The 18,164-nt window shown below is 39.4% G+C and overlaps 1 protein-coding gene across 3 annotated transcripts in view; it reads right to left on the bottom strand.

Annotated features, from left to right (window-relative positions):
* The window catches only part of CCDC30 (coiled-coil domain containing 30), a 98,158-nt gene that overhangs the window by 27,421 nt on the left and 52,573 nt on the right, over positions 1–18,164 (bottom strand). For 2 of the 3 annotated variants that reach the window (XM_036025862.1, XM_036025863.1), the window contains 4 exons: positions 16,385–16,610; positions 12,464–12,643; positions 9,544–9,753; positions 6,323–6,477 (listed from right to left, as the gene is read on the bottom strand). In XM_036025862.1, the coding sequence (XP_035881755.1) occupies positions 6,323–6,477; positions 9,544–9,753; positions 12,464–12,643; positions 16,385–16,610 (771 nt within the window). The remainder of the gene's footprint in view (positions 1–6,322; positions 6,478–9,543; positions 9,754–12,463; positions 12,644–16,384; positions 16,611–18,164) is intronic. The other variant, XM_036025864.1, reaches the window with a different exon arrangement.

The following is an 18,164-nucleotide window of genomic DNA, read 5'->3' as shown; positions in this document are numbered from 1 at the left end:
GGGGCGGGGAGTCAGTTATTGGAGGTTACCAGGAAAAGTACAATAAACAAACATATTATCACTCAGATTAAAGTCCACACTTTGTCCATTGATAACAATTTCTAGAGATATTTTCCTCTTCCTGACACAGTGAGAGAAACACCCTTACAAATAAATGTAAGTGTCCTTTTACAAAGGGTAAGTTCTACTTGGTTTTTAGAGGTTCTCCCTTGTCTTTTGTTTCTTAAAATTAATCAGCCTAAATAAAATAACCATTATTCCAAAGAGGCATATTTTGAGGTGGCGAACTCTGCTCCCCTCCACCACCGATTGTCAGGACATTAGGAGAACAATGAAGGCATATTACTAACAATTCAATGCCCACAAATTTAGTAGCTTAGATGAAATGAACTGATTCCTTGAAAGACAATCTACTAAACTCATACACAAGGAGAAACGGATCATCTGAACAGGACTATATCTATTAAAGAAATGGAATCGATATTTAATAACCTTCCAAAAAATACAGCACTGGCCCCACATGGTTTCACTGGTGAATTCTACCAAACATTAAAGGAAGAAATGATACCGATTACCTACACTCTCTTCCAGAAAAATTGAAGAGGGGACACTTTCTAACTAATTGTAATAAACAGCATTACACTAATACCAAAACCAGATAAGGATATTACAGAAAGGAAAACTACAGACCATTTTCCTCTAGGAACATGTCCAAATTCCTTGATGTGACTAGTTATGATACAGAGGGATCTGATCAGATCACTGGGGAGAAGTAGGGAGGGGCCGTCGGAGGAGTTGGCCCAGGCGACGGTAAGCAGTCCAGGACAGGACAGGCAGAGAAGCTGAATGCCTCCAGAGCACATGGAAATGAAAAGAGGGCTGGCTCTCGGGCTCCAGGCTCTCTGGCTCTCGGGCTCTTCTTTCTCCAGGATGGCTGGGTGATCGGGCTGCAGCTGCCTGTGTTCCCCAACGCACCGTGTTTCAGATGGGTAGGGGTTCCGGGCACAGCCCAGGATCAGGCTGGCCTGGCAGAGGGTGGCAGGCTTATTCTTTGGGTGTTCTGGAGGGAACGGGCTCTGAGGCAGAAGCCTGCTATTCTTCCAGAATTGTATAAATGTGTTTCTTCTGTTGTTTTAGTTTGTAAACTAACCCTATAGAAAGATGACAACTAAAAACAGGGGAATGATAGGAGAACCCAGGTGTTAGAATTTAGACCTAATTGAGAGGCCTAAGTGACTAGTTTAATTCTTGTGGAAAGCTGTTATTCCAAAATTGTGAAGCTTTTGAACAAAGACTCAGTTGCTGTTTGGTAAGAGTTAGGCTCATCATGACCAGGCCTAGCTAGCCTTTCTTGCTTCTTTTCTTTTTTTTTTTTTTTGCCACTCCCCTTATCCCCAAATGTTTAGTTCTAGTCAAAATGACTTTTTTTACTTCATGGAAGATGAGGGTGATGACAATGACAACAGTAACAATAATGACATCAAGTATCACAATAACAACAGTAATAACATCTTGGCTAGGAATTCTGTCTGTGCAGGTTTCTGGTTAGAGTGGGCTACAAGAGATATTATCTGTGCAAGGCCTGGCGCACAGGAATGAAGCACTTTGTTTTTTTATTGTTGGGAAGTTGCAATATGTGCTTTTGTAGCTCATACAGGGTGCCGCTCATCTGCGGCTCATCTCGGAATGAGGCAACAGCAGGCCTGCAACCGCGTCACCTCCCCTCAGGTCCTCCTTCACCTTCTCCATCTCCAGGGCCAGGTGTCTGTTTAGCTCCTTGCTGAGGGAGACCAGCTGCTCCTGCAGGATACCCACTTTAGCAAGGTTGGAGGCAGTGAGAACTGACACGGGATCCAGCCTGTCCTTTGTTGCTCCCGAATTCCAGCCTGCCACTGCTCTCCCTCACTTCATGTGCGTCTTCACCTCCTGACTGTTTCCCCTGCAAACTTCCAGCTCCGGTATAAAACGCAAAGATGACAGCTTCACAGACTATGTAACCTGTTGCCACAATTGCATAAGATCAAATCCCTGTAATAAATCTCTTATTAAACACATTTTCCTCCTGTGGTTCTGAGGCAGGATATAAGAAGCTAGGGAAGTTCCTGGCAAGTGGAATGAGGAAACAGACAGAGAGCTGAGTCAAATCGGCCTTTTCATCGGGCACCCTGACTCACCTGCCTTCCCCTCCCTGGCAGACCAGTCCTTAAGCCTTGAGCCCTCAAGACAATGAGATTCTGACCAGCATCAAATAATTTTATGAACAAAGCCTGGGGTCTGTTGACCACAGAGACAGTTTTGGTCAAACTAGAGGTAACATCTAGGTCTTAGCTATGTGAACGAAAAGGGGCCACACACTAAATTTGACCAGCTCAGGGGAGGCCTGTGTGACATGCCTTACAAACTCAGAGACCTAAAGTAACCTCATAGGACGGTCTGAAATGAAAACTGTTTAACTAAAAGCAGTTTATGGCAGGTAGCCATAGGCTAGAAACTTCCCTGACAAAAGTCAATCTTAACTGAGCCTATTGTCTTTTTGCATCTATGATAACATGCCTCTGGAATGTCAAGGTTAACTTCCCTTTTCCCTTTTCCAGACCCCTCCATGCAGATCACTTGAGATCAGAGACTATAAATCCCCTCATTTTAATTGTGATTGTTAGCACGTTAATTGTTGACTGTTATCGATCCCACACCCACCTGTGTAAAAGAAGTATGTGTCTGTCGTTACTTTTTACCCAATCTGTTTCCACCGCTTTGCTTTCTCCTGTCTTCCTAATCTATCATCAATGGATTTCACGTAACCCCCTTATGCCTCCTCTTTTGATTGTTATGTATAAAATAAGGTGCAAAACTGCCATTTTCTGAAGCATTTTCTCAATTCGTTGAGGTTTTTTTCCCAGCAACCATTGTCACTTTGGTTAAAATAAACTAATAAAAATTCTTTACAGGTTTGAACGTCTCTTATGTTGACAGTTGTGTTTCAGCTCCAGGCCAGAAAAGCTGCAAATCTAGATAAGTGATGCCCTGGCTGACATCTGGACCAGGTACACTGACTAATGACCACCTACCATAGGGCTGGCCAATCAGTAGAGTCCACAACCCTGACCAATATGCTCATTTTGATGAATCAGCATATTAAAAGGACAGACCTGGAAAGCTGGTGAATATTGTAGTAGATCCTCCTCTAAGACCTCCCTTAAAATTGCTGCCTTTAGAAAGCCGATAAAATCCCTTAGGGCAAAGGACCCATTGCTCACTCGCTCTCTCTGGCTCTTGCTCCCTGCCTCTCCTGCCTTGCCCTCTCCTTCTGCCCGGAGCACGCCTGCACTTATTTTTGCTTTTCTTTCTCCTAAACTCTAAAGGTTCCCAGGAGACTTACAACCAGGGGAGCAGCTGGTCCTGGGCTAACACCCTGAACCTGTCTCTGAAGACCTTATTTTGCCTGCATAACTTGTTTCCTGACTCCATGCAGCTCCGCTGGCTCACTCCTGCCGCTGTGGCTCTCCTTCCAAAGGGCCAGGCAGCTCTGCCCAGGCTCACGCCTGTTGTTACAGTCTTGCCTCTCCTGTCTCAAGCCCTTCCTTTGTTTTACTGTCCCCAGCTTTAATAAGTTACTCTCAAAATCACCTAGACTTCTGTTGTGAAATCTTCCCTGCACGAAGTCAAGAACAGAGAGCCGACATCACTGCCAGCAGTTGTATTTCTCTGACTGAACCCTGACTGATTCACGCGCTCACTGCGTGCCAGACACTGACACAGCCGACTGCTTACCATTCATGTAATCTTCTCAGTGACCCTACGAGGTAGGTATTGCCAGGCACTGAGAAGATAAGAAACTTGTCCAAGATTATGCAGCTGCGAAGTGGCTAATAAGATAACCATGTTATATTATTAGGTGGTAAATGCAAATTCCAAAGCAACATATTTAAAGTGATTCAACTTTTGTTAACAGAACAAGAATAATAATACTATATGCATACGCACAGAAAAAATCTGAGAAATATGTAGCTAAAGGCTAGAATTCTGAAGCACTTATGCTTTTTATTTGTTATGTTTGAAAATTTATAATGAGCCCAAACCGTTGTGGCTCTGTTGGTTGGCACTGTCCCACAGAGCAAAAGGTCACCAGTTCGATTCCCTATCAAGGCACATACTTGGGTTGTGGGTTTGCTCCCTGGTCAGGGTGTGGACTAGAGGGACCAACCGTCATTGGTTGATTGATGTTTCTCTCTCATATTGATGTTTTTCTCCCTCTCATTCCCCTTCCCTTCCCCTCTCTCTCTAAAAATATATAAAATCTTTTTTTAAAAAGAAAATTCATAATGAACAGTTAAAATTACAATTTTACAGGCCAGAATTTCAGGGAAATAATAAAAGATAGGCACAAAAATTTGGCTATGAGGATATATATTATGTCATTGTTTGCTATAGCAAGAAGCTGGGAAAAAATGTAAATGTCCAACAATAAAGAACTGATTAAATAAATTATAGTATATTATTATAATAATATTCTAAAAGATATAATGGCAGGTGAATAGATCATAATATTTTAAGTGAAAAATTAGCTTACAATCTAAATATCTCAGTTGGGGTTATTTTTGTCTAGGTTACAAAATGATGTATGTACCAATAGTCCCCTTTTTGTGGAAAAGAATTTTCCTACATATTTCATTTTCTATACTTTGCTTAAATATTACTTCTATGTGTATCTCCTTAGCCAATCTTCACAAAAAAATGTATAGAACTGGTATTACTATTCCAACTTCAGAGAGAAGAAACCAAGCTTCAGGCAAGTTAAATATTCCTTTTCCTTGTTCAATTCTTTTATTACATCTTTTAAAAAAAAATTCGCAGTTTCCTTACAATGATTCTCCTTAATCTGAATGCTGAAATTCTTGGAGGTTATAAATCTGATGTTCCTTGTTTCTGCTGATTTTTATTCATGGTAGCCAGTTTTCTTGTGTTATTTGGTGATTTTTGATTGTCAGTGTACATAGCGGTACCTCGGTACCTCAGTATTTGTTAATTCATTCCCACGAGTGGCGAGTAAGTGACAACTGATGAAGCATTTTTTTCTTGCCAGGCATCGTGACTCCTACAAGTTCTAGCAAGTGTGACAAGTGGGAAGCATACACAAAGTGCTGAAACATTTTTTCTCATCAACATGCGATGAGTATCAGGTTTGGCGAGTTCGGAAGCCGAGGAGTACTGAGGAAGCCCTGTGTTTGATTAAACTTAACATGTGAGAATCCTTAACATTCAAATTCAGGTTGCTTTCCTCCAGAGCTAATTTGGGGACTGCCTACTGGAAATACTTTAGCTCCTTCAAGACCCCCAGCTAAGTACTGGAGTCTATAGTATAGTAGCTCAGCTCTCCTACCTTGAGGCCAACTTCCTGAGTTTCTTCTCTGGAACACAGGGGTTGATATCAATGTTGTTATTTGCCCCTTGACTTGACTTAGGAGCTTGTTTACCATTCCTCATTTGGGTTTTACCTCATGGTATGTTTGCCCTTTGAGCTTTCTCTTGCTTTGTGAGCAATGCTTTGAAAGGTGTACTTATTGTAGTTCATTCAGGATCTATTTGTACAGTAACAGGAAGACAGCTTGCCATCCTGCCAGAAGTGACAGCAAGACACCTTTTTTTCTGCTATACTTCACTGAGTGAGTTCATTATTCATTTGTACATTCATTGATTCACTCACTCAAACATTCTTTCATTCACTAAATATTTCCTGAGTACCTACTGAGTGTTAAGCCCTGTGCCGGAGCTTTTAACTGGAGCTGAAAGGAAGTTTCTGAGCTTCATAGTATATGTGGATATCTGTATATCTTTTCAATGGCTAAAACCGTAGTTTTCTTAAAATATATATAAGTCACTCTGAGTGCCATAGAAGTAAGAAGCATCAGTTACTGGAGTTTAGGGCATCCAAGATGCCTGTAAGGTAGTTGGAACTTCATTGAAGAAAATCAGCTGATAAATACAAAACACGAACTTCGTTTTACCTTGCACTTTGTGCCAATCATGTTAGAGTTAGAAAAGCAAATCCCAGAGTATCCTATTCCCTAAGCGATTCAGTCATTCAAGAAAATTTACCAGGGCACCAAGTGTGTCCCAAAACAAAAGAAATAATCCCTGCCTTATGAATCCCACACTTGAGTGTGAAAGGCAAACAAGACAATAAATAATTAGCATATAATGTGATAAGTGAGTGTATAGGAAGCGTGTGAGTTTACTTCAGTGGGGGCACAGAGGGAAACGTACTGGCGAATTTGCACAGCAGGGTTAGCCCACGGGACACTGACATCTGTGCCTCTCTTACCGCTTCTGTTGTTCTTCCTGATATTGTTGCTTTCTTTTAGCTTCATTTTCCACGGCTTCTCTTGTCCTTTCCCGGAGTTGCTTCTTTTCCAGACTACAAGCATCTATGCGACAGACTTTTTGAGCATATTCTAATTTCTGCTGCAGATCCAAAATCTTGAATGAAAAAAGTTTGCAAATAAAACTATAAGAAAAGTATGACCTATTTTTAAAATTATATTTCATAGACCATGCTATGACAGTTGCCCCCATGTTCCCCCCTTTGACCTCTTCTTCAGTTAGGGAAATACCACACCAATAGCAAACACAGTATCACTGCCATACAAATCTGATCTAAAGTAAAGAGTGTGGCTGGATATATTTTAATTTGAAAAATAAATTATTTAGTTTTTGCAATATGTAACACATTCACACAGCTGTATAGTGAAAACAGAGCTATATAGTGAAAAGTCCCCTTTCCACCCCGACCTGTCTTCTGCCACCAAAGAGGGGAGCACTGATATTAGTTTCTTACATACCCTTTCAGAGATTTATTTGTACATACTTAAACAAATATCATTAAATAGCTCTCCCCCCACAGACACTTTTTACACAAACGATGGCATATTATACTTACATGTGTGGCTTTTTTTAAAAAAATACACTCAGTTTTCCATATTATAAGTACATACACAGTTGTCTGCTCTTCCACAGCCGTATATCATTCCACTGTAAGAATATACCATAACTTATTTAACTAGCCTCCTACTGAGGGACATTTAGGTACATTCCAATATTTTGCTGTTATAAACAATGTCTCTAGGACAACTTATGAGGTGTGTGAATTTGCCAGAGCAAAGGTTGTTATTTGTTTGATAGATAAGGCCAAAGTGTCTCCATAGTATTAGACCAATTTACACTTCTAACTGCAGTGTGTGAGGAGTCCCCGTTTTCTCCACAGTGTGACTACATTCATGATTATCCCAAAGTCAAGGTCACTTACAAACTAAGTAGCAATTAGCAGATTGCCTAGCACCAGTAATAGGTTCTTTAATACCCTGGTAACACTAAAAATAAGATCTATGAATTTGAAAGAAAGAGATGTAACTTTATTCTAGAATTTTAAAAAAAATTGCACCAATCACAAAATTAAATTAAAAGTATTGTTAAATTTTTTTGTTAGGTAAATATCCTTTTAAACTATTTACTTATTTTTTTATAAGCCTTTCTGTTATCTAAATTTGTGACTGGTACATAGTAAATGTTCAACAAATATTTGTTGAATGACTGGATTCCGGCAGAAGAGCTTCTCTCCCTCTATTCTATTTACTGGCCTCACATTCCTCACATCCAGTGAATGCCGGTAGGAGAGGTGAAGGTGCAAAACGATTCAGGGCCAGGTCAAGTTCCTTTGAGTTGCCTTATTTAACTCTGTGCTTAGGGTAAACCCTTACTTAAAGACATCCAATCTTCATTCCCCAGATGAAAGTATCCCCCATTGGCTTCTCTGTCAAGGACATATGTCAAACTTCTGAGCCCATCACCCAATTTAAGAAAGAGAACCCTTCCGATACTTTTGAAGTTCACTCTGTGACCCTTGTCAATTATACTCCTTCCTGCTCCACCTGAGAAAACTAGTCTCTTGAGTTTTGTGTTAATCATTTCTTTGCTTTTTCTTTTAACAGTATATATCTCTATAGGACATGGTTTTTATTTGGTACTATTTTGACCGGTATTTTTATTTTTTTAAAAGATTTTATTTATTTATTTTTAGAGAGGGGGAAAGGGAAGGAGAAAGAGAGGGAGAGAAATATCAATGTGTGGTTGCCTCTAGTGCACTCCTTACTGGGGACCAGGCCCACAACCTAGGCATGTGCCCTGACTAGGAATTAAACCAGTGACCCTTGGGTTTGCAGGCCCATGCTCAATCCACTGAGCTACACCAGCCAGGGCCTATTTTGACCTTTATATCAATGGATCATACCATGTTTTTGGTGACCCGGTTTTTATTCTTTTATTAAATCAAACTATGGCATGTAGCTGTAATTCGTTCATTTTCACTGTTGTATATATGCTGTTGTGTAAATATGCAATTTATTTATTCAGTCTCATGTCAGTGGGCATTTGTTTTCTTTCCAATTTTCTGCTTTTTTAAACAATGTTACTATGAGAATGACAGAATTCCTGACTCCTGATACTTAGATGCAGTGCAATAGTTTCTCTAGAGTTTATGCCTCGCAGTGGAAGGGTTGGGTTATACAGTATCTCATCTGTTACGTCACTGGAAGCCAATGCCAAACTGCTTTCCAAAGTGTTTGTATGGACTCATTTTTCCACTTGCAGTCAGCATGAGTTCCTGTTGCATAAAGTCCTCACCAACATTTAGTACTGTCTAAATTTAAAATTTTACCAATCTTTATCAATTACTTTTTTATGGAGTAATAACATACATGCAGTAAAGTGTACATACCTTAGGCATCCTCAGTAAAATTTTAGTTACATTACTGCCTCCCAGACCCAGATATAGAATACTTCTAGAAACACAGAAGATTCCCTCCTGTCTCCTCCCAGGCCTTACAGAGACAACCATTATCCTATCACCATAGCTTAGTTTCGTCTACTCTTAAACTTCATACAAATGATATTACACAGTATGAATTCTTTTGTCCTTCTTTACCCCAATATTAGGCATCTGAGTTTAATTCAAATTACTGTCATCTACTTCTTGATGTTAGTTGTATGTTTATATAGTTTGTTAAAGTGACTGACTTGTATAAAATTTGACTCAGACAAACCTACAGATCAAAACATGCAAATGATACGCACTGCTGCCACCTGGTGTCGGGCAGCCTGAAAGGCAGGGCAGTATTTCAAAAGGGCTCATTTCACAACACAGATCCTTCAGAAAATTACTAAATAAAAATCAGGTAAACGCTAATCCACATGAGAGGAGAATAAACCTTTTAAAATTTGAATGTATAAGACAAACCTCACTTGGTCTCAGTGCTTTTACTTACTGCTTTAATGAAACACCTTTATAAGTTCATGCAGTTTAAAAAAAAGACACAAGATTTGCTGGAATTGAAGGAGCAGGTGAAGTCAAAGGGAGGCAAGCTTGGGAGAGTAAAGAAAGACCCTAAAGTCTATCAAGTTTGCACCATATATATTTCTTAAAGTCCTTTGGGAAACAGGATTTCGATAATGGTATTCAGCATGTTACTTATTACGGGTGAGGATAATTACCTTTTTCTCTGCATCAGCAACTTTAGATTTCTCCTGAGCCAGCTTTTCCTGCAGGTTGTTCTGTGATTTAATGCTGTGAGCCTGTGTAAGTACTTCCAGCTCCAGTTCCTTGATTTTCTGCTGACAGTGCTTCCACTCTGCTGGGGGTGAAGAGCACATCCTGGCGCTGTCTAATAACTTCTGCTGGGCCTGTTTCAGTTCAATTTTGATCTACAGGTGGGGAATAAATAAGAGTGATGGCACTAAGCAGGGAGTGGATGTCAGTGCGAGCCAGAATAAGCAGCTTTCAAAGGAACGCCGTACCCCAAGAGCTGATTTCCTCTCTGGAGCTGCCCTGGGTTAGTAAGGTTGCCAAGGTCTGTCTCACCAGATGGCAGCTGGACAAAGGGATTTTCCTGAGCTTTTTTATACATGCGTGGGCCAAACATTTTCCATTCTTTTTTTCTATCACTTCAAGCTGGTTTTCATTCCCACCACTCCATAAAGCTGCCAGAGCACTATTGCCAAAGTAAATCCACTGGACAGTTGACCTCTTAGGGGCTTTCACTCCCTCCCTCTCAGAAAGTTCTCCTCGTGTCTTGGAGTTTGTGGTATCACACTCCCCTGATTTTCACTTGCCTCTTCCGCTCCTTCTTGGTCTCTTTCGTAGACTGTTTGAATGCTACCCAACTTCTAAATATTATTGGATTAAACTAGGCCTTGAGAGTGGATTATTCTCTCTCTTGGTTCATTCCCATGATTTAAAACACCACCTTTATGCCCAGTAACTGCCAAAATGAAACTTCTGCCCACATCTCCAAAACTGTTTTCCTCTCGGTCTTCCTGACTATAGTAAATGATGCCAGCATTGACCCTCCTGTTCAGGCCAGTAACCTGAGCGTTGTCCTTGAGTTTTCCTTGTCCATCATGAGCCAGTTCAGTGCGAGCTGTCACTCTGCCTACACAGCAGATCTTGCATCCATCCATTTGTGCCACTTGTGTCACTGCCCTGGTCCAGATCATCATCATCTCTAGCCCTGGCCATAGCTATAGCTCTGACACTGGTCCTGCCTTTCCATTTCCATTCCCTTCTAATCTGTTCTCTGCACAGCAGCCAAAGTGTTCTTTTTAAAACATAAATTGAACTACTTGACTCCTCTCCTTAACTATTTCAGTGGCTTGCCATCACTCCGGGAACAAATCCCAGCAGCCTGACTGGCCTTGCATGATCAGGCCCTTGCCGACCTCTTTAAAACCATCTCGTTGCCTCTTCCACTGATCTCCGGTCCTGCTGGCTTCTGTTTAGGGTTTTCAACACACCAGACTCCACCCTTTACTCTGCTGGGAATGCTTTCTCTTTTCCCTCCTCCTGGTATGGTTGGTTCCTGTCCATTCTTCAGGTCTTAGCTTAAACGTCACTTTGGAAGAGAACACTTACATGCTCATTTAATCTGAAGAGGTCTTCTTACTCACTCCTTACTTATTACACCACATTTATTTCCTTCATAAAACTTACCACAATTTAAATTAAACATATACTTAACTACTTAGTTACATGCTTCTTTCCCACTCTAAATTCCCAGCAGGGACCATGTATTTTATTCACTTCTCAGTGTCCAAGGCCTGTCAAACTGCCTAATGTAGATAATTAACCAACACATACTGAACAAATAAATGAATGAATGACATTCTAAGGAATATTAGAACCCGGTGAATGGACATACTAGGCAGGGCTCACAGACAAAAATGCTCAGGTAGAATTGACTTTACCTTTTGCAAAGCAGGATTTCCTGGGCTCCAAGTTTTTCAACTGAATTAACAGGAACTATAACTATAGTTTCCTCCACCTGTGATTTCTGTGGATCAACCATTCAGGGTTTATCAAGTGAATCTAAAACTTAATAATAACTCTCTGAGTATCAGTTCCTTCATCTGTAATATGGGGACAACTACTTATCTGATAAGAGAGTTGGGAAGCTACATTAAATAAAGCAATGAAAGTATCAACAATAGAAACAGCCAAATAGGTAATGCCTAATACAAGTTAACTGCTGTTCTTCAAGAATCACTTATAGATTATCTACCGTATTTGACATATAGAACTGAGGCAGATACTACTATAACTCTTGTATATTGCTTAGGCTTTCATATCCATGAAGCAGCTGAGATTGGTATTTTACCCCATTTTAGAGATGAAAAAACTGAGTCTCAAATATGGTCGGTAAATAATAGAACCATGGTCTGGTGTTCTTGTGTCAGAAAGAACAACTTTGCCCTCCTTGATGAATTATACCTTGCTGCAGTTATTTGATTCAACCAGTAATAATGGAAACACCTATTAGGGATAAATAAGTCTAGAGATAGAATGAGGGCAGAATAACCAGGGTTTGGGCTCAGGTCACTGAAATTTAATAAGTGCTAAAATTTTAGGTAATAATTTTAAAAGACTGTGTAACGTTAAAACTTTTCATACGTACAGGTTGACAGCATACATGGCCCTTCAGCAGCAGAGAAACAACGGAGCTGCGTGCCTACTTGGCAGGGAGAAGTTAAAGGAGTACGTTAACCAGAGAGCTCACGTTGTCCACCCATCTACGGGCACTGTCATGCATTATGAGGTTGAGAACTTTTTTTTTTAATCCTCACCAAGGATATGTTTATTGATTTGAGGGAGAGAGATACACAGAGAGAGAAAGAGAGAGAGATGTGAGACACAAACATCAATCAGTTGCCTCCCCTACATGCCCTGAGTGGGTGATTGAACCTGCAACCTGTGTATGTGCCCTGACTAGGAATTGAACCCACAACCTTTTGGTGTATAGGACAATGCTCCAACCAACTGAGCCTGCTGGCCAGGGCTAAAGTTTAAAAATTTTTATTCATTTTCCCCAGGGCCAACTGAGTGAGATTTCTCTATAAAGGATGTGTCCACTAGAGCTACCTTAATGTTTTCGTCCTGAAGTAAGCTGTTATGTTGCTTCAAGTCCAAGTTCTTTCCCCGCTCATACCGAAGCTCTTTTTCAGCTGAGTTGCATAGAGTCTGAAGCCGGTGCAAATTCTGACGAAGCTGTTGTATTTCCTCTTGGTGTTGGTATTTCAGTTTTTCTCCAGATGTTAGACTCTAAAACAAACATTTTAAAAGAGAAATGTACACAATTTGGAAGAATATTGGTGAGACCTGGGTTCCAGCTGTCAGAATCAGGATTATCAGCGTGCGATAATTCACGTGTTTTTGGAGTTGGCTTATCTACAACAAAGCACTCTTTTATACTTACAGCTAGTTAGTGCATGTTCATATAATTTAACTCCCATTACATTAGAGTAAAAATATTAAAGAAATTGTGTGAACAATAGCAGTTAAATCTAGACAATTAACTTTCTTATTTTTTGTATCAGTGAAGGGGAACAGAGCATGGACAATTTTAGGGTAAAAATTGGGCCTCTCAGCGCAATAAAACTACTGTGACCAAAGGAGACGTCATGAGGGTTTTCTCAAAGGTAGACATGCACAAGTGTGCTGAGTGGATGACGAATCCAACCCTATCCAATTCAGTAGACAAGATATACTCTTGTCTACTCCTCAGGCAAGGGGAACAAAAGAAAAAATAAACAAATGGGACTACATCAAACTAAAAGGTTTTAGTACAGTAAAGGAGACCATTGACAAAATGAAAAGACAGCCTACTAAATAGGAGAACATATTTCTCAATGAAACATCTGATAAGGGGTGAGTATCCAAAATTTATAAAGAACTCATACAACTTAACACCAAAAAAAAAAAACAAACAACAATTAAAAACTAGACAAAGGACCTGAACAGACTGTTTTCCAAAGAGGACATATAAACGTATGAAAAGATGTTCAATTTCACTAATCATTAGAGAAATGCAAATTAAACCACAATGAGATATCATCTCACATCTCTCAGCATGGCTATCATCAATAAACAAGAAACAAGTGTGGGCGAGGATGTGGAGAAAAGGGAACCCTTGTGCACTGTTGGTGGGACTGCAAATGGATGCAGCCACTGTGGAAAACAGTATGGAGGGTCCTCAAGTAATTAAAAATGGAACTGCTTATGACCCAGCAATTCCACTTCTGGAATTATATGTATAACCTCTCTAAGGCCTCAGTTTCCTCATCTATAAAGTAGAAACAATAATATTCCTGCCTCATTGTATTCCTTAATATATGAGTCACATACAAGCTATTTAGTATAGTGCTTAGAACATAGTGAATATTCAATAGTGTTATTTTAAAAACCATGAAGCTAGGTTTTAAACCTATAAAATTGAGATATTCATGGTGGTTCCAACTTCTTTCAAGAATATTGGGAAAGTAATATCTAGAATTCAGCTATCACAGCCTTATCTGGAATGACACTGGACAGCAGACACTAAGCCCCAAAGGCCATCAGCAGCCACAAATACATATGAACAGAGCTCCCATACTCATGAAAGAGGCTTTCACAGTTCTTTTTCTATGGATTTACCATATATAAGCATTCTTTAAAGTCTGGAATCTGGTCTCAGTCTACAGTTGCTTAAATTGTTTCATTATGAGATTAAGAAGACACACCACACATGGACAGCAGCTAGACACTAGACACTGTAATCTGACCACAGGGATTTGAAACTGGATAGGACACCGACCGGAGTTTGGGCTGCCTGTCACTAGCGAACTCAATAAGCAATGACAGCAATTGAATCTTTATGGGTGCTTTATTCAGATGGTGGACAATCTGAGAAGATGGTGGATTCATACCCTAACAGACCATCTTCCCTTATCTTTCCAGGCCAAGGTTTTTATGGCAGGGAATAAACAAGGTGCAGTGAGGGGTTTTGAAATTCAGGGAGGGTCAGGTAGTAAGAAACTGCAGCATTCCTGTCCAGGGCGGTTAGCTGTTCCCAGAGGCAGGTGGTCGTGTGCCCCTCCCTGAAACACAATGGCCTGGATGCCTCTGCTTGTCCCCAGGCGGTAATCTTTATCAGTGCCCCAGGAGGTCAGCTGTTTTCCAGGAGCCAGGATGGGCCTTATCTGTAGTTTCTGAAACAAAAGCTTTTAGATATACATAACTTGCTAGGCTTATAACTTTTTACTTAAACTAAACTACTTATAACTTTTTACTTAAACTAAAATTTTCCAACTTTTGAGTCCCCTACCAGGTTTAGACCACAAAACTCCACACACACAAGAACTAAAAAGAACAATCTATAGACATCAGCAGGTCAAAGAACCCTATAAACAGAAAGGGGTTCTGAAATGATCACTGTATAGCTCACTGCCAAAAAAAAAAATCCATCTAAAATGTATTTTCTTCCTTGCCTGCTTAAAGAAGTAACTGAAACAGTGTGTGATCCTGCTTTGGAAATGCAAAGTTCAAAATACAAATATGTTACTTCTTTCCCACGAGGCCCACTCGCATCTTGTCTACTGCTGCATGTGCCTTAACACAGGCACGGGCATGTGCCAGCACAGCACAGAAGCTCAATTAAGAAGTTGAATCAGTAAGAGCACCCCCAAGTCATTATTACAGAAGGTAATTACTGAAATGTGCAAGAATTCAGGGAAACCTTAAGAGGCTATGTGGTACATAGGACTGTTTCCCCTTTCACAGAGTGGCTATTTTCCAGTATTTCTCATAGAATTTTTTATATATATAATTGTTTTTCACCTCCTTCCTGGGTATTGAAATAATTCTTCAAACAGTGGGAAAGGGTACATTAAAGAAAATTGATAAATTAACTGGGGTGCTACTTCTCATACTCTAACTCCCATTATTCTAAAAGAATGCTGGTCACTTTAAGCTCACAAGCAAAGATTTTATAATCTTTGTGACCATAGTGTTCATCCTCGGCCCAAGCCTCCTGCACCAGCCCCTGCCCAATTCAGGGCCTGTCTGGGAGATGTACAATTAACCCCTTTTTGAGTATTTTACGTCAGACTTCCTTTTGGTCTTCTGAACAAATCCAGTAACTTCCTCCTCTTTCATATGTGAGTGAGTCTCCTTTCGGGTATATGCAGGGGTGGGCAAAACTAGGTTGACAGCTGTGCATCGTGAAACACAAAAGCTAACAGAGCTATTATAATCAGCATAACCTGCATGACTTTTTCATCAAACAACTGTAAACTTCCTTTTGCCCACCCCTGTGTTTTTCTTGTTTAGTGTGATCTGCCTAGTTTTGAAACTCTGTCTGACTTTCTTTTCAAATATATATTGACTTCCTTTATTGCTACTTTTCTTTTTTTTCTAAATGTATGTGTGAATCTCTTTTCAAATATATATTATCAGTCTTTTGAATTTGGTTTACTTATGAGCACAAAGGCCTCCCTTTGTCAATCTCAAAACAGTTGCCAGAAAGGCACGGGTAGGGAAATCTTATTCTGTGCAAGAAGGATCCTGTAAAATTTGGGTGTAAGAGCTAAAGTGTAGCTTGTAGTCACTACTCTCACTTTTTCTGGAAGCAGATCTCTGGAAAACAGCAAAAGCCATATTTAAAACAACTCCCTGTCTGTGGTCTCTTCTCTCCAAAGCAAAGTATTTTGTACACCTAAGCTAGTTACCAGAAGTAGAAAATGCGGCATGAATCCTCCCATTCCCTGTCCTACCTGCCAGGGCAGACCGCGACAATTAATGGGCATTTTCTTCCTCTGCAGCCTCAATATAGCCTAAGACCCTTTATAATAAAATGCATCAACTGATGGGCTCGGTTCAGATTTTGGTTGCTATTTTATACCATTCAGTCCGTGGTTATGATATTGTTCAACAAATGTATGTTTAATGTTGATATAGAATTATGTTTATATCCACAGCTGATCAGAGGAAATGGCCCCGGTCAGAGCGTGAGTTTGCAGCACCTACCTCAGTGCTCCCAGAGCTCTGAGACTGCAGGAGGCTCTGATTTACATGACTCAGTTCTCCGCTAAGCCTCACAACATTCTTAGGCTCCAAGGTCAATTGCTGCTCTTCACTTTCCATATCTTGGTTCTGTTGCGAGACTTCCTCTTTCTGCCTCTCTCTTGGAAAAGTGCCTTCCTCTACTGTCTCCTCTGGAATTTCCTCCTGCTTACTCTCTCCTAGTTCAGGACTTGGTGAAAATATAACAATAAAAGACTATCAAAATGCTCATTCTACTTGTAGAATATGGACAGGGAAAATAATCTACTAGTCAAGAAAGTACTGCAAGCAAGATTTTCAGCTTGAATTCTATGGCACATCAGTTATCTTATTCTTATAATTTAACCTTAAAAACAAATAAGTGAAGGGATTAAGCAAGAAACAAAAACAAAAAACTCACAGATACAGACAACAGCAAAGTGGGGTGGGGGGAGGTAAAAAAAGGTAAAGGGGGGATAATGGTAATGGGAGACTTGACTTGGGGTAGTGAACACACACTTCTATGTACAGATGATGTATTACAGAACCATACACCTGAAACTTATATACTTTTATTAACCAATTTCACCTCAATAAATTAAATTTAAAAAATAGAGTCAACCCAGAATCCTATATCCAGTGAGAGATATCCTTCAGGAATAAGCAGAAATCAAGACATTATCACATGAATGTAAACTAAGAGAATTTGTCACCAGCAGACCTACTATAAGAGAATGGCTAAAAGAAATTCTCTGTATGCAGGGGAAATAGTAAAAGAAGGAGTCTTGGATCATCAGGAAGTAAGAAAGTACCAAAAGAGTAAAAATATGGATATATACAATACACTTCCTTTGTCATTTAAGGTTTCTAAATTCTATATGATGGTTGAAGCAAAACTTGTAACACTTTCTCATGTGGTTCTAAATGTATGTAGAGAAAAATTTTAAGACAATTGTATTATAAATGGAGGAGAAAAGAGGAACATAAAGGGAGGTAAGGTTTCTACATTTCACTCAAAATGGTAAAATAATGTTGTGTGTGTTTATAAAATATAATACCTCAATAAACTACTGATAAAGCTATATAAAGACATACACTAAAAAACACAATAGATACTTAAAATGGAATTCTAAAAAATGTTACCTACAGAAAGGTATAAAATAGAGAACAGATACAAACAAAAGAGAAAACAAATAGAAAAGCAAAAAAGAAAGAATGGCAGAAGTAACCCTAACATATTAATAGTTACATTATATGTAAATGTTCTAAATATACTAATTAAAAGACAGATTAGCATAGTGAACTAAAAAGTTTCTCAAAACAATGATCAGATACAATGTTAACTAAAACAGCAAAAAACAAACTTCCTGCAGATTATAGTCTTAATTATGTAAAAAAACACATATATATTTATGTGTATGGGGAAAAAAGACAAAGAAAATTTAGGATGTTAATATCGCTCTATGGTGCGAATTATGCATTATTATAATCTCATACTTTTTCATGCTTTACAAATTTTCCATAAAAGTCATATATTTATTTTTAAAAGCAGGAAAAAGTTTTAAACTGTGACAATGTATCAGAAGACAACTCTTTGTGTAATGCTTGCTTATAGGTGTTAATAATTTTTTCACTCATATCATTTGGAATTGAATGGCAAATTATTGCAGGGGGTGGGGGAGGGGAGAGGTGGATGGAGGTGGAAATGGGTATAGGGGAGAAAAATGGTAATGAAAAAATAAAATAAAATAAATTATTATAGTGA

This window comes from Phyllostomus discolor, chromosome 5 (genome assembly GCF_004126475.2).
Source record: "Phyllostomus discolor isolate MPI-MPIP mPhyDis1 chromosome 5, mPhyDis1.pri.v3, whole genome shotgun sequence".
Classification (NCBI taxonomy): domain Eukaryota; kingdom Metazoa; phylum Chordata; class Mammalia; order Chiroptera; family Phyllostomidae; genus Phyllostomus; species Phyllostomus discolor.
The sequence above is the reverse complement of the archived record's forward strand: the minus strand, read 5'-3'. Positions and strand labels throughout refer to the sequence as shown.